Below are 15,917 nucleotides of genomic sequence, written 5' to 3'. Positions count from 1 at the left end.
GCAGTGGTGTAGGGGTGATGGCTGTTGGGGTTGCGGGTGGCAGCTAAAATTGTGGTGATAAGGATGAGGGCTGAAGGGTTGTGACTGTTTGGGGTTGGGGATCGGATGGATACGAGTTTAAGGTTGAAGATGGATTTGGCGTAAACTTAAGGTTGGGGGTAATTTAGATTTAAGATGGAGAGGTGTAAAATTGTAAAATTTGTTTGAATAACTAATAATTGTAAAGAAATTAATAGTAGAGGCAGTATTGAAACTATAGTTTTTATACAAACTAATTTATTTAAAGGGAAATTTTATGGTGCCAAACATATTTGTGTCTAATTTGCCTAAAACATGAGAGTTGAAAGGTGAATCCCACTTTTTGTATTTGTGTTAGGTAGTTCAAGAAAATAGACATGGTAGAAGAGACCTTATTTAGAACTAGTTTATGTTGTTTTGTTTAGTAAAACTGTTAAAGACTTTTGTAAATTGGCTGATATAGTCAGCTAACCAATGGCTGACCACCGGTTAACCTTGGCTGACCGCCAGATAACATCAACCAAATTGGTTCAAGCTAATGACATATATAAATTGGTTGAAAACCATTTTTTACATAAACCAATTTAAATGGCTTTTTTATATTTAAATAAAAAATTCATTATTTAGTCAAATAAATCAGACTGATAATTTATTAGAATGCACATTTAGTTATATTTTTGCTGGCTGAAATTGCAAAATTAAAATTACATAATTTTTGTTAGTAGTAACAGCAAAAATAAGACATAATAAATTGCTTATTTTTGCATATACTGCTAGTGAAAATGAAACAAAATTTTTTTCCCATGTTTTCGGTCTCATTGACAATGGAAGGCGGGGTCTCCACATAAAATACAAGCACGTATCTCATGGATAATATTAATGGAGGAATTAATGATATTATAATTATTATAAGGAGGTGGAGGAGTGATGACTACAAGGTTAATGGTTTGATTGTTTCATCCATAAACAAGCTAATTTTAATCTTGAGGAATGCATTTTTTCTTTTGTGATAATTCAATTGAGTTAAAAATAAAATATCCATGGAAGATTTTATGTGAGGAACTACTACACAAAATTTGGTTATGGTGGAATATAGAAGTGCTAGTGGTTTGTGCCTGCGAAGAACTTAGAAGTTGGTTTGAAGAATCTAGATAGCAATAATGAACTCATAAAAATGTGTTATCATGCTCAAAAAAAATAAAAGGTTGGTTGAAGTGTATTATAAGCATGGTGTCTCACTTCTTGAAGTATTAGAAGGTGATACTAGTGTTGTCTACTTAGACGATGAAGAAGATATTGGGCAGGAACCAAGTGAGACTCCAATTCCTAATTTTAAACCAACTTTAGTTGATGCTCTCCTTCCAAATTCTAAGTCAAATGAACAAGAGTCTAACTCTAATCTTGGGCTAAGTGCAGCTCCAACACCCACTATTACTATTGCCAACATTGTCCCCATACCTAAATCATAACCATCCAAGTCTACCAATGTTTCTAATAAACCCAACATTAACGATTACTGGACGGTAACCGTACCCACACCATTCTAGCACCCTCGCACTTCTGTTCTGGCTTTGTGACTTGGCCCAATTATCGCTTGAAGGAGAGCGAATCGAGTTTCCAGCTGCGGTGCTTCCACCACCCACCATGGTGCTGCAACTAATAGCGACGAATGATAAAGATTTAACAAGAAGAAGAGCAACAAGAAGAAGAAGAAGATAAAGAAGAATAAGAAGACAAGAGGAAGGAAGACGGAAATTAAAGAAGAACTTAACTCAGATAAATGAGAAAATTAGGGTTTTAGGGACTAAATTGGGCACAAATACAACCCTTGTCACGTCAACTAGTCGTTGCAAGATCCAGCGTGGCAGAGAGAGTGCCACAATGGCATTTCGTTTGCTGAGTCATCACCGGAAAGGGTTGAGGGACCACATTGGTGCCCGGATCTAAATCTGGAGGACCGGTATAGGTAATTTTAAATTTCGAATACCAAAATAAGTAATCGCGTGAATCTTAGGGACCAAAATGGGAAATTAGTCCCCAAGTAAAACATTTGGGTTTTAAAATTACGGAAATACAACTTTTACAATTTGGATGTGAAAATGCAACTTTCTATAAAATTATGTAAACCGTTGAAGGGGTTCCACGATTTCTAAATATACATAAACCGTTGGAGGAATTCCACAGTTTATGTTCATATTGCATTTGGCCAGAAACCGTGGTAGAAGTTTCACGATTTTCTGTTGAAATCGAAAATAAGCATAAACCGTGAAAGGCGTCTAACGGTTTATGGTGGCACCCAGCTGCCCTGTACATACGAACCTAGAGTGATGAGTAGTGTGATGGTTGAGAGTCGTTTTCACACATTTACAAATGGAAGGGGAGGAGAATTTAAATACAAATTAGAAAGATATAATTAAATACAAAAAGAGTACTAAAAAAGAGTACTAAAAAATTATAACCAAAAGAATACATGGGCTTGTATGCTGAAAAGGATGGGTCATGTAGCTGCAGCTAAGACGAGGCCCAAAGAGTCTCTCACCACTGCTCCGATTCCTCTATGATCACTCTTCCTAACTACTGCATCAACATTTATTTTGAATAGGGAGTTTGGTGGGGCATTCCGTCTGCTTCTTGATTTTGCCAGCAGGTTTGAGTGTCGTCTTATCTTCTTCTCTTCAATTAACTGTGCTTTCCAAAAATCCTCCCAATTCTTTCATGCCTTTTAAATTTTTTCATCAACTTGTGTCGCAATTCCTTCAAAAACTAATAGATTTCTGACTCTTCATAGTTGATTCAGGAGGAAGCTAAAGAGGGACCTCTCTTTCTCCTGGAGCCTTTGCATCATCTCAATTATCCATGTCTTCAAGTTCTGACTCTCTGATGCTTCGCTCCTCAAATTAAAAGGGGATGCAAACCAAAATCTTCGAGCATAAGCGCAGTCTCCAACCAAGTGGGATTCTGCTTTTGGATTAGCTGAATGGTTTTGATTTTGTACATTAATGTCATGATATGCAATTTTGACTCTGAAGTTTCCATCCCTAGTTTTCTTCCATATGAAAATGTCTTATTGGTCTATCCTAGGAATAAGGATTTCAATAATTTGTTGAGCTTCAAATGGTAAAAAATTTCTCTAATTGCTTTCCAATTCCAGCTCTTCTCTTGATTTATAAGCTCCGACACGGTAGACTTAGGTTCCAGTGTATTTGGGGTGTCCATGGCTTCGAGCCATTCTGTTTGAGTAGCCAAGGGTCTCTCCATATCCTCACATTTCTTCCATCTTTTATCCTCCAGTATCCTTCTTTTTTCACTACACCTTTGGCTTGTCATATACTTATCCATGTATAACTTGGTGAGAAGCCTAAGTCTGAGTTTAAAAAGTTCTTTCTCCTATAGTATTTTCCCCAATAATCCTGGTAGCCAGGGAATTTGGGTTTTTCATTAATCTCCAACCTTGTTTTTCCAAGAGAGCCATGTTAAAAGCATCAATGTCTCTGAATTTTAGGCCTCCTTGTTGCTTTGGCTTGCATAGCTTATCCCACTTGACTTAGTGTATCTTCCACTATCCATTCTTTGATCTCTAGTAAAATCTATTTATTATTGATCTGATGTGCTGGCATAGGCTTGTCCGCAGTTTGAAATAGCCCATTATGTACGTTGGGGTCGCTTGAGCCACTGACTTTATTAACACTTCTTTCCCTGCTCTCGATAACAACTTCTCGTTCCAGCCTTTTAATTTCTTCCAAACTCGCTCTTGGACATAGTAAAAAACGTGCTTCTTCGATCTTCTAACAAAGGTTGGTAGTCCAAAGTACTTTGAGTATCTTTCTATAGCTTTTATCTCTACTCAATCTTGAATGATCATTTGTCTGTCAGTTGTTACATTTCGGCTAAAAGACAACTCCGACTTCTCAAGGTTTATCTGTTGTCCCAATGCGCTTTGATAAAAAAAATTAAAGCTTTTTTTGACTACTTGAATAGCTTGTCTGATGCTCTAGTAAGCAGTATACTATTATCCGCGAAGAAAAGATGATTAATTTTTAGGTTGTCTTTAGCTATCCCTATTCCCTGTATGATATTACTGTTCTGTGCCTTCCTCAAGATTCCTGCTAAAACATCAGCACAAGGTATAAATAGATAAGGGGATACGGATCCTCTTGTCTTAATCCTCTTGATGGTTGGAATAGTTTGCTAGGTCTACCATTTATGAAAATGGAAAAGGACGTCGTGCTGATACAATTCCAGATTGTTTGCGTCAATCTCTTCAGGAACCCCATAGCTAGTAGAACCTCCCTTAAGAACTCCCATTCATTCCTATCATAAGCTTTCTCCATATCTAGCTTCATCCCGATATATCCTTTTTTGCCAGTCACCTTCTTCTTCATGTAGTAGAAGATGTTAAAAGTCACTAAACCATTATCCGTTATCAACCTCTTGGAAACAAAAGCACTCTGGTTCTCCCCAATAATCTGGGGGAGAAGAGTTTCATCCTAATTGCCATTATCTTGGTTGCTATTTTCAGCACCACATTGCACAAAAAAATAGACTTGAACTCTCTTGTGTGTTTCGGTTTCTCTATCTTCATAATCATGCATATGTGTGTGTGGTTCAAGGATTTCGGATCTTCCCTTTCATTCAAGATTCTTAGGACTATTCCCGTGACATCCTTTCCCACGACATTCCACATTTTTTGATAAACAAGAGCCAGCATTTCATCGAGGCTGGGTGCCTTTGTAGGGTGCATCTGGTGCAAGGCTTGAAAAACCTCCTCTTTAGTGAAGTCGGCATTTAGAATATTAAATTTCTCCTCATCAACTCTCCCCTTCACTACCTCTACAACCTCTTATACCTCCAACATTCTTTTTGATGTAAACAGCCTCTCGAAGAAATCACACATTACTCTTTGAATATGCTTAAAGCATTCGTTATCCCCAATTTCATCCACCCGGTTCCTCCTCCTTCTTTATGAAGCCTTGTTATGAAAAAATTTTGTGTTTCGATCCCCATATTTTAGCCAACTTGTTCTTTATCGTTGACTCTACCACACTTTTTTCACCTTTAAGAGCCCATCCAAATATGCTTCTCCCTTCTTTTTCTCCTCAAAACTTCTTTACTTTATGGTAAAGTGTTTAGTTGGTTTAAAATTCTTTATGCCTCTATAATCCTCTTAGGTATATTTCCAAAGTTTTTCTTCACCCAAATGTCTAGCTTTCCTCTGCATAGCTTTATCTTCTCATGGATGCTATTAGTGTTTGATTCCCAAGCTTCCTCCAATACCTTTTGGCATTCATCATTTGTTAACTAAATTTTTTCAAAACAAAATCTGTGCACTCCACTTCTACCTTTCTTTTTATCACCTTCCAGATCTAAAAGAATTGGACAGTGGCCGGATTTATACCTATTAAGGTGATAGACAATAGTTTTGGAGAACACTTATTTTCAATCCATGTTTGCAAACGCTTGGTCTAGTCTTTCCTGAATATTGTTCTCCTCTAAGTGTCTATTTGTCCATGTAAAAGAGTGCCCGACAAGGCCTAAATCGAGCAACTCACTTGTTTAAACCGCTTTCTAAAACCTTTAACCTGTGCAAATGTAACCGGGTTTCCTCCACTTTTTTCTTGCTGGCTCAACACTTGGTTGAAGTCTCCAAATACCATCCATGGCCTGTTGGTAACTCGGCCTAGTGTCCTGAGAAGCTCCCAGCTTGTACGTTTATCTTGGTTTTCCATACAGTTATAGAAACCCGTCGTTCTCCACCACTTATTTGTTCCCTTGATCTTGACTTTCATGTCTATATGATTTGGAGACATAGATATTATATTGACCTCCAAAGAATTGTCCCATAGACAAGCCAACCCCGCTCCTCTTTGCCTTCTCTCTCCCTGATAACCGACTCCCACACTATTTTTGTAGTTCTCCTTTATATCTCATGCTCATAATCTCCTTTGCCTTCTTTTTTGTCTCTATTAAAAAGACAAGGTTGGGAACTTTCTATTTTAAGAGCTTGTGCAAAGCTCTCATTGTCTATGGGTTTCCAAGCCCATGGCAATTCCAGCTCAGTATTTTCATGGCGCCCAACAGGGCTGTCCAGCAGCTTTCGTCGTTGTGCTCTCAATTTTTCGCGCCATCTTCTTTGCCTATGGCTCTGCTCCTTCTCCTTTCTCCTCCTTACCTCCACCATTTTTCCCCTTCAGGTTCATTTCAACCAGCTTTATTTTGTTTTTCTTGCTAGGGATTGATTCCCTGGCTTGCCTCTTCTATTTTCTGCTACTTTCTCTCTTACCTCCAGCTGCTGATTTATTATGTCATAGAGTCTGTATGTTATCTCCATATCATTTTCTTTCTTGGTTTCTAGCTCCTTCACTTCTTCTTTTTTATTATTGTTGACTTCTTCTTCCTCTTTTTCCATTGTCTTCCCATTTCCCTCAATTTCGCTTTCTATTTCTAGTTCTTTTTGTATTAGCTCAATTAAAAATTCTTTTTGTTTTATCCCCTTTTTGTCAGCATGTCCTAGATCCACTCTTAGTTGGGTGGCTGCTTGGGCTGTTGGCGCAGGAGGTTGGCCAGAACCTTCTCCAATATTATGACCACTCGAGTCCAACATTGTCAGGTTAGCCAACTTGTCCATAAGTTTTTCAGTGAGATTTTCTTTCAATTTTCTATTTTTTTTGTCGTGCTCTGGTGCTCTTGCTCCACTTTCTTCCCTACCTTATCTGACTTCAGCCATGGTCCCAGCTTCATATTACTATCCTGACCTTCCTTCACATCTTTTGTTGCTGTATTGTACACGCTCTCTTCATGACCTCTTTTTCTACAATAATATAGTAACATGTTGGTAGTTGTTCATACTTGAAGTCAACTCAGGCAGTCTTCTTTACTCTCCACATGTATCCTTTTCCTAAATTGTGTCTCCACATTCATTTTGACAATAGCTTTAACAAATCTCTCCTAATCTCGTCCTACTTCACACTCCTTGACATCTCTCATAGAAGCCGATATTTTCTTCCCTAACTTAGGGATCATATAGTGTTCAGGCAACCCCCAAATTTATATTTTAATATTAGCTTTGTCTAATTCTTCCTCTATATTTTCTTCTTTCCTTTTCCATCTCTTCCCTAGTAGCTAGTCATTTCTAAACATCCATAGGTTTTCCTTTAAAACTCTATTAAGATCTATCTCTTTTTTAAAAAAGAACTAGTAGAGTTTAGATCTTATCTCTGTTACTCTAAATCCCTTAGAATTTTTTAAAATATTGGGCATAGCAGTTTGAATCCAGGCTACATTAATGTGTTTGTTGGTAATGAGCTTTTTTACTATGCTTTTCTTTTAGAATCTCACTCTTCAGAGATATCTTCATAGTCATATATTATCAATGCTTTTTCTTTTTCCACCGTTCCATTAGTGTTTTGACGATTTTATTCTTCTTTCTCACCTGTCATGTTTTATTTCAGGATTGAAGCCGAGTTACCCTTTCTTAATTGCTGCTTTGGGGTGGTTCACGATTAGGAATGGAGGCTTTCACAATAGCAAAATAGATATTTAACACTACACTTTTCAAACCCTAGGAAAGCAAACCTTGAGATTGGAAAGAGAGGAATTTCAACATAAGTACACTAATATTCTTCAAAATGATATTAGTTTCGAGCACATGCGGTTAAGGTGTCTAAAAGGGTTATTAAGTCTTACTCAACTCATAACAAATACTGTTAAAAAATTGAAATTATATATGGTCCAGATTAGGTAAATAGCTTAATTAAGTTTCTTTTGAAAAAAGAGTTTAAACAATAAATACTTATATTAAAAGTAGCTTATAAATAAGTTATTATGTATTTGGTTTTTTAATCTTAAAAGTTTATTTTAAAAGAAGACTAATAAAAAACTTTTTATTATAAAAGAAATTTTATAAGTTAAAAATAAACAAAAAATATTTATAGACTATTCAAACTGGCCCAAAATCATAAAAGCGTATAAAGAAATTATGCAAATGCATTAATTAAATTACTAAATTAAATTAAATAATACATATAAGTTTACACTTAAAGAAATCTACTCTCCAGTACATTAAAATAGATTGGTAAAAGAAAATAGAAAGTTGAGAGAAGCACTACCAAAAAATAATGATTAATTCAAACTTCAAATACATTAGCCACTCGCTTTAGGAGTTTTTTATTTAAATACATTAAAAAAATATTTATTAAAATAAATAATTTTAAATATAATTACAAAAATAGACAGCATGTCTTATCTCGCTTACAGTGTAAGCGAGATATAGTAAGATAAATTTTTAACAGTTATAAAAAGATGTGCAATCCTTGACATTCTTCACATACATTTTATATTTTCTTCTCCTTCGTTTCTCTTCCAAAAAATGGATAAAAATATCCAATAGTAACAAATATGTGGTTGTCTGTGTGTATCTCAATTGTTGTATGAGAAACAGTGACAATTGGGTGATATTTGAGTATGAATCCGTTACTGTTACGCATTCGGCGAGTAAGTTCCTTATCCGAGTCGAAGAATTTGATATTGAGTAATCTTGGTGGTTTCGAGAGAAAAAATATTGGAGGGTTCGGTGTAGGTTGCTAGCACCATTGGAAAACGGAGTTTTTCGGTTTCGTCTGTTTCGCCTCCAAGGTGACGAACATGTGGGACTCATGTTTGACATCCATGGGAGAGTTAAATCTTAGTGCTAACCTCATAAATCAGTAACTGATCTAGTGACAAACGCCATCGAAGGACCCTCTGCTTGATGCATTCCCAATTCTTTGTTTCTTCATGCACTCTTCTCTTTGTATGCTTTTCTACTCAGTTCTTCCATCCAATACTTGCCTTATGAACCTGAAATCACTCAACAAATACATCAAGACATCGAATGGAATTAATGTGAATTAAAATCACCAATTTAAGGTCTAAAAAGTATGTTTTCACATTTAAGCAAAATCCAAGGGAGAATTATAAAACCATGCTATTTCATTGAATAAATGTGAGTAAATGATAAAATCCCCCAAATTAAGCACAAAATAAACCACGAAATCGGGGTTTATAACTGCTCTTGCCGGTTCTTGCTCTGTTGCGTCAACCCTATCAATTTGTCAACAGTTGCAACAATAACACGAATTCAATTTACGGAATATCATAATGAGTTACAAATTCGGAACACAAGAAAACCATAAAGGATGGTTACTTTGCTGCCATAGGATATATGAAAACCTGTCGGTCAGGTGGACAGCACATCGAAAATCTCTGATATATCCAAAATATCAACATTGGAGTGCAGTCAGTTATGTCTGTCGTACCTCGATGCGCTGCAGAGCGCAGCGAATGGTAGGTCCATGCAAGCACCGCTGAACCCCAAGACAGACCACGGCACGTCTGAAAGTCGGCAAGTAGTGACGGCCACCGGAGATGGACCAGGTTGTTCGACTTGTCCGTCATCAGATAACCTCAATCAGTAACATGATGTAACACTTCGCATATTGTCAGAGTGTCTCTGGATCAGTGGTGTCAGGCATCTGACACCAAGTAGACGCTCCACTAACTCCCACGCCTCAGTGCTGTACCATCTGTAGAAATTACGGAAGCACCCTCACTGGCTTCCCATGCGCGCGTATCCTTGGGTGGTACACAACATCCTGCAGGGTGATGATGCACTCACCCCATGGTAGGTGAAATATGTGGGTCTCCAAACGCTAGCGCTCCATAAATGCCATAATCAGAGAATTGTCAAAGACAAAGTCCCTGAGAGGCACTGTGTAGCCAAAGCCAGCCTCCCGTAAATACAGAGTGATGATGTCCAATGGTGGAAGCGTGTGACTCACTCGCCGAAAAAGAAGTAGACGATGTCTCTGATAACAAATAAATGATCACAATTAGAAATATATTATATACGTGCATTGACATAACAAACTGAGTTAACTATTATATACATTTATTTAACAGAAGTTTATAAATATATACTAACTAAATTTATTTAAATAAAATCTTTTACGTTAATAATTACTAAGTTAATAAATATTTTCTCAATACGTTAATTAAAATAAAAACATTTAGTAAAATAATTAATAATTTAATTAACAATTTTTACTTAATAATTTAATTTAGATAAGTACAAAATTATATAATTGTTTACTTCAAAAATAATTTTTACTTGGATTGTTAATAACTAAATTAATAAATTAAAAATATTTAATTAATAAATTAATTTTAAAGGTTGAAAAAATTTACTTCAATATTTAATATCTAAATTAATAATTATGTACTTAAAAATTTAATCACAAAAAAAATTAGAACCACATTCCTAAAATTATACTTTATCAGTGACTTGTTGCTAACGATACATTTAGCCACCTAAATCATAAATTGTATTCTAGTTCAATCATAAATTGTATTCTAATTCTTGGCAAATATCTTAATAATGGATATACATATATGCGATAACATAAACGTAAAGATAAAAAAACTAACTGCGAAGTCGGCTGTCCTAGCGAGGTGCTATATCACATTCAGTCGATTGATGTTTGGATCACGTGCGCTATCTTAGTGTTACTAAATAATATGGTCAAAAAAGGATAGATAAGAGGAAAAAGTAGTGAAAAAATTGAAAATAAGGCTCAAAATCTTGTTGTGAATGACATGTATATATAGGTTTCGCCCAAACTTATTTCGTTTACAATCCCGTTTACACTGTAAACGGATAAGATTTTTTTTATGACCAGATAAAATAAGACATACTAAATATTTTTGTAATTATTTTTAAAATTATTTATTTTAATAAATATTTTTTTAATTTATTTAAATAAAAAATCCCTCACTTTAGTACTTTAGGAATAGTGCATTATTAATTTATTTTTTTAACTAAATTTATTAATTTCAAGAAGGGCGCGAAAAGTGGGTGAATACAGTGATATGAGAGGCGCGAAAACCCTAAGTTCTTAGTGCCTCCTTCTCTGACGGTGATTTGGTCTTTCTCTCAACTTCGCTCTGCTCTCTGTCTCTTTTTCTGATGTCTTCCCTCTTGTTTGCTTGATAATCTTCTTGTCAATCATAAAATTGCAGGAATGATGCATAGGACGGATCAATGGCGGCGTGAATTTGATTCACAAACATTTGGTAATAATGCACTCTATGTGTTTGTTATTTTGCTTCTTAGAAATTGGAATCGTTTAATTACTTCCAGTTTAGTGTTTCAATAACTCTCTTGCATTCTATGTATATTGAAGAATTACTACTCAATTGCTGTCATGAAATAATTTACATATCTGGTTTATTACCTCTGCTCCACTTTTGCCCATTTTCTTCTTGAATTTCATGATTATGCTTTAATTTTATACGTTACTATTTTGGTTCAGTTTAAGCGGTGGGCGAGGATATGATCTGTGGCACTTGTACCACAGCTTCTAAATCACTGTAAGAACCATTTTCTTCTTAAGCTTTTAACTTCAAATCTTATTTTATTCGTCAAAATTTAAGTATGGTCTCTCCATCCGCTCCCTCCCCCCCTCCCTTTCCAACCTTCTTTTCAGTTATACTCTTTGAAAATTATACCCGATCCATAATAGTTCTCAGTTCAACCAGTGAAAAGTTTTCTTTGGTAGAACGCAAAGGCTTGCAATGTTTGATTTCTTTTCTTTATCTTTCTTTTTTTTCTTGTGTTCATACCATGTTCTCTATTCTTGGTGTTTATCTTTATTTTTGTACTAATATTTAAGGGGTTGGTTTTTCTTTTGTAGAAGTTTCAAAGAACTATTGTTGCAGAAATCATTCAATTTTCGGGTTCAGTTCTTCTCCAATTGCTCCCCTAAGAAGCTAAGAATGGATAGTAATCTTAATTGTAGCATTGAGGGCAACAAAAAGGTGTGTAGAGGTGCCTTGGTTGTCCTAGAAGGCTTGGATCGTTCTGGGAAGTCCTCTCAGTGTAGCAGACTAGTCAATTATTTTGAGAGTCAAGGAATTTCTGCTGAATTATGGAGATTTCCTGACAGAAACACTGATGTTGGGAAAATGATATCTGCCTATCTTACTAACACTTCACAGTTGGATGATCATACTATTCATCTCCTCTTTAGTGCCAATCGTTGGGAGAAGAGGTTTTGTGTCTCCCCCACCCTTTTCTGATGATTAATAAATGTTTACATTGTTATCCGTATAATTGAAGACTGCGCGTATAAACAATAAGATGGACCTTTATTGAAGTAGGAACTAGGAAGCTCAGGTTGATGGTTCCAATAAACTTGTGCATTTTGTAATCTACACCATATTATGTTGGCATAACTGATAACAAAAAAAATCAATAACTGCTGCTTAGCTTGATGTTATAATACCAATCTTAAGTATATGCAGGTTTTTTAGCTTTGAGGGAAGCATATCAAAGAAATCTGATAATGTATCTGAGTGATTCTCATGACTACACTAATATGGCTGATATGACTTTGCTGATATTGTAACAAGATGTATATCCTGGATATTTTGTTGCACTGGGTTATCTGTATATTTTTGCTAGTGTTTTTTGGTTACAAGTAAATTCTAATGTTACTTTGAAATATCTTAAATCAAATCAGTTTTTTATGTATTTATGATGGTTAGTTTGGACTAGTACTATCTGTTGCTTATAAAGTTTTAAGTATTTTTACAAGTTAAGGTAGTTTGTAAACATATTTGAACTCATAGATCTTACATTCAAATATGTGTGTGTTGACTTTGTAGGTCACTGATGGAAACCAAACTCAAATCTGGAACAACTCTCATTGTTGACCGCTATTCATATTCTGGTGTGGCTTTCTCCGCTGCCAAGGGACTTGATATTGAGTGGTGTAAGGTAAATTCTTAAGTAATCTGTTTTCTGTTGCGGTGAAAAAATCAACGGCGCAAATGAGAGCTTCCATTCTAGTTAAGAGTTTTTGTAATATGTGTTTTCTGTTAACTACACTAATAGGTTCTATCTCTATTAGTTAATCATGAACACATTTTTTAGGCTCCAGAGGTTGGGCTGCTTGCTCCGGATTTGGTAGCTTACCTTGATATTCCACCGGAGGTAATATGAAACTTCTTTCCGTGTAGCCAATAGAAAAGTTCTGTTTTGGGCAAGTTTTAAGCCTCAATCCAATATCTGCTTTGTTAAAAAGAAAATTTTACTTTCCACTGGTTTTTATTTTCTTTCATGCTGGGAAAACAAGATTTTTATTCTACTGAAAGAAATCCATGCTTCTTTTCTGAAGTGTTTCTCGGCTCTCTTTCTTTGTTCAATCTTGCTCAGATTTTTTTGAAGTAAAGGGAGTGTGGGAAGTTGGGACAATAGTTACATCATACATGTATTACCGTTTTCCAAGAGGGTGTTCTGTTCTTAATATAGAGATGTGTTGTGCTGTACTGCTATTTCGTCTGTAAAATTAACACTTTGATATAAACCTGAATGAGCTTTTGGCACTACATGCACAAGGGTTTTCCGACCTCTTTCGGTGTTTTTGGCTAGCATATTTAAGTATTGGTTCATTCATGTTGGTGTACCATTGTTTGTTTATTTGTATTTTCCCATACATTCCATATATATCAGAAAGCCGCAGAAAGAGGAGGATATGGAGGTGAGAGATATGAAAAGTTGGAGTTTCAGAAGAAAGTTGCTGAAAGTTACAAAGCTCTTCATGATGTCTCCTGGAAGGTAATTGGCTGCTTATATGACCACTGCTCCTGAAATTAACAGTTCTGACATTAAGGCTATATTTGATAAGTGTTTTAAAACAGAAGAAAATATAGACATTAGGCAATGAAGATAATGTCTATCACAACTCTTCCTAGTTTTTTGTAGACAAAATTTGGCTAATTTTTTTAGAGAGGAGATATTTTACTTGTTCCTTTACTTGTATCTGTTTCTTTCTTTGGACACGTTGGTGTCTTTAAATGTCTGTAGTATTTCTTAGGACTATTACCAATCAAGGCCTACAGATTTTTATAGCTGACTGTCACTCTGTGTTTCACTTTTTTGGCTTTTCATTTTGTTGGCAAAGGGGGTGGAATTTCATTCTAAATAAACCTTCTTATTTTGTTCTTGTTTTTGCCTTTGTTCCTCCTTTTTCTCTTTCCACTGGCTTGGTGCAGTCTGTAGATGCTTGCCAACCCATTGAAGATGTGGAAAAACAGTTACAGGAGATAGTATTTGATTGTGTCACAGAGTGTCAGAAGGGGAAGAAGCCGCTCTCCCTCTTGTGGTAAAAGTAGACTTATCATACTCTTGAAAGGGATATAGACAAATATGTGAGGATCAATCATGAACCTTATAATATTCGGTTGTGTTTGTTTCATTCTTATTTCCTATGTATCATTAGTTAGACATTTGTTTTCTATATATATAATGGCAAATAGGCTTTTTGTAATCTCGGTGGAAACCTTTATAGTTTATACACTACAATAGAGTTTCTTGGCTATGGTATTGAAGTTCATATTCTCCAATTTGGCCTTTTGTCCCCAGAACTTTTTCCTACTATTATGTATGTTTAATTATCTACATGCTTACGGTATCAAATTGTCAAGGCTGGAATCTACTTTTTCTTTGTGCTTTTTAAAATCATTTTTTCATGTCTCATTTATGTCAATATTCTATATTTTTTATGAAAATGCCTTTTCTTCTCATTTTTATCCCCTTGACAACATTTAAAATAATGTTTTCTTTGTTCCTGTAGAAAATTGAATTAATCAATATACTAATATAATTTTGGCTGTGTACCAAAAAAAAAATATATCAGTAACCAATTAGTTAATGCAAATAAAAATACATATTTGATGTTTTATTAATATTTTATTATATTATTTAAACAAGTTTAATTATTTATTTATTATAAATTTAGTTATTTTATTTGATAGATTTAATTATTATAATTAATTATTTAGTTGAAAAAATTGTGAATATATATATATATATATATAATAGTTAATTTGGTGATTATTTTTAGTATATATAAAATATTCTTTTAAAATAATCTCATAAGTTTGGTGCAATAAATTTCAAATAAATTTCTCCCTAGTTATCCGTGATAGAAAGCTTTAAAAAGTTAAATTTGGTGGCATAAGCAATGCTCGATGATTTTGTTTATCAAGCAACGGATAGATAGATCATAGAATCTTACATTTGAAGACACTGAATAGTGAATACAGTCAACTCTCAAAGTTCACAAGTAAGACACGTAAGGTTCCAATTCCATACTTAGTGACAAGATGGTAAATATAGCAAAAATTATGTCCATTTCAGGAAGAAAAAGGATTGGCTTTGGGGCAATCTATATTAATCTCCTTTGACAAGGCGCGAAGCCATGAAAATTGAAAGATTTCAACCTTCCATTAATAAATTTCCTATATAAATATTCTTAGGGTTTTTTATTCCCCACCCTTTTCATTTCTATTTTAACAATATTTTTCTTATTTTTCCAGCTCGTTGCTAATGTTTTTTGATTTACTAAACACATGTCATTTGTATTACTTAAAAAATTATCGATATAACAATGAATTTAGATCCTCAAGTTAAACTTTTAGAATACTGCTAAGTTGACGGTTATTATGACTAGATTAAATCAAGCGTCACATATACAATATACAGTATGTAACATATAATCAATTAATGATTAATAAAACGAAAAGTTATGTTACCAAAGTATTAAAAATAATTTATTAGAATTAATCTAATTATTCTTTTTACCCCAATTGACTGATAAAATCCAATTATTGTCTTCGAGAATTGAGGAGGTAGAGTCTCTACTCTCTACTAAAAGGTTTCTTATTTTTAATTTTTATATGTCACAATTCACTTCCTAGAAATTGATACTTTTAAGTTTTAATTAAAAAATTATCAAAATAGGGACTATCTTGAGCAACCAGATTTTTCACATATCATTATAGTAACACAGGTTTGATTAGTT

General features: G+C 34.5%; 1 protein-coding gene across 5 annotated transcripts; it reads left to right on the top strand.

Moving 5' to 3' along the window:
- The first annotated feature begins 10,885 nt into the window (after positions 1-10,885).
- On the top strand, positions 10,886-14,464 carry LOC107462588 (thymidylate kinase). Of its 5 annotated transcripts, none has more exons than XM_052252659.1 (9): positions 10,886-10,967; positions 11,071-11,124; positions 11,364-11,421; positions 11,538-11,627; positions 11,748-12,101; positions 12,718-12,829; positions 12,986-13,045; positions 13,565-13,669; positions 14,107-14,464. In XM_052252659.1, the coding sequence occupies exons 5-9, from the start codon at positions 11,827-11,829 to the stop codon at positions 14,218-14,220; spliced, it is 666 nt and encodes a 221-aa protein (XP_052108619.1). In that variant the 5' UTR covers positions 10,886-10,967; positions 11,071-11,124; positions 11,364-11,421; positions 11,538-11,627; positions 11,748-11,826; the 3' UTR covers positions 14,221-14,464. The 5 variants fall into 5 exon arrangements, with proteins under 5 accessions (XP_052108619.1, XP_052108617.1, XP_015936686.1 ...); XM_052252657.1 differs by having other exon boundaries at positions 11,745-12,101; XM_016081200.3 differs by lacking the exon at positions 11,538-11,627.
- The last annotated feature ends 1,453 nt before the right edge of the window (positions 14,465-15,917 follow it).

Source organism: Arachis duranensis, chromosome 8 (genome assembly GCF_000817695.3).
Source record: "Arachis duranensis cultivar V14167 chromosome 8, aradu.V14167.gnm2.J7QH, whole genome shotgun sequence".
Classification (NCBI taxonomy): Eukaryota; Viridiplantae; Streptophyta; class Magnoliopsida; order Fabales; family Fabaceae; genus Arachis; species Arachis duranensis.
This window is presented reverse-complemented; position numbering and strand designations above follow the sequence as displayed.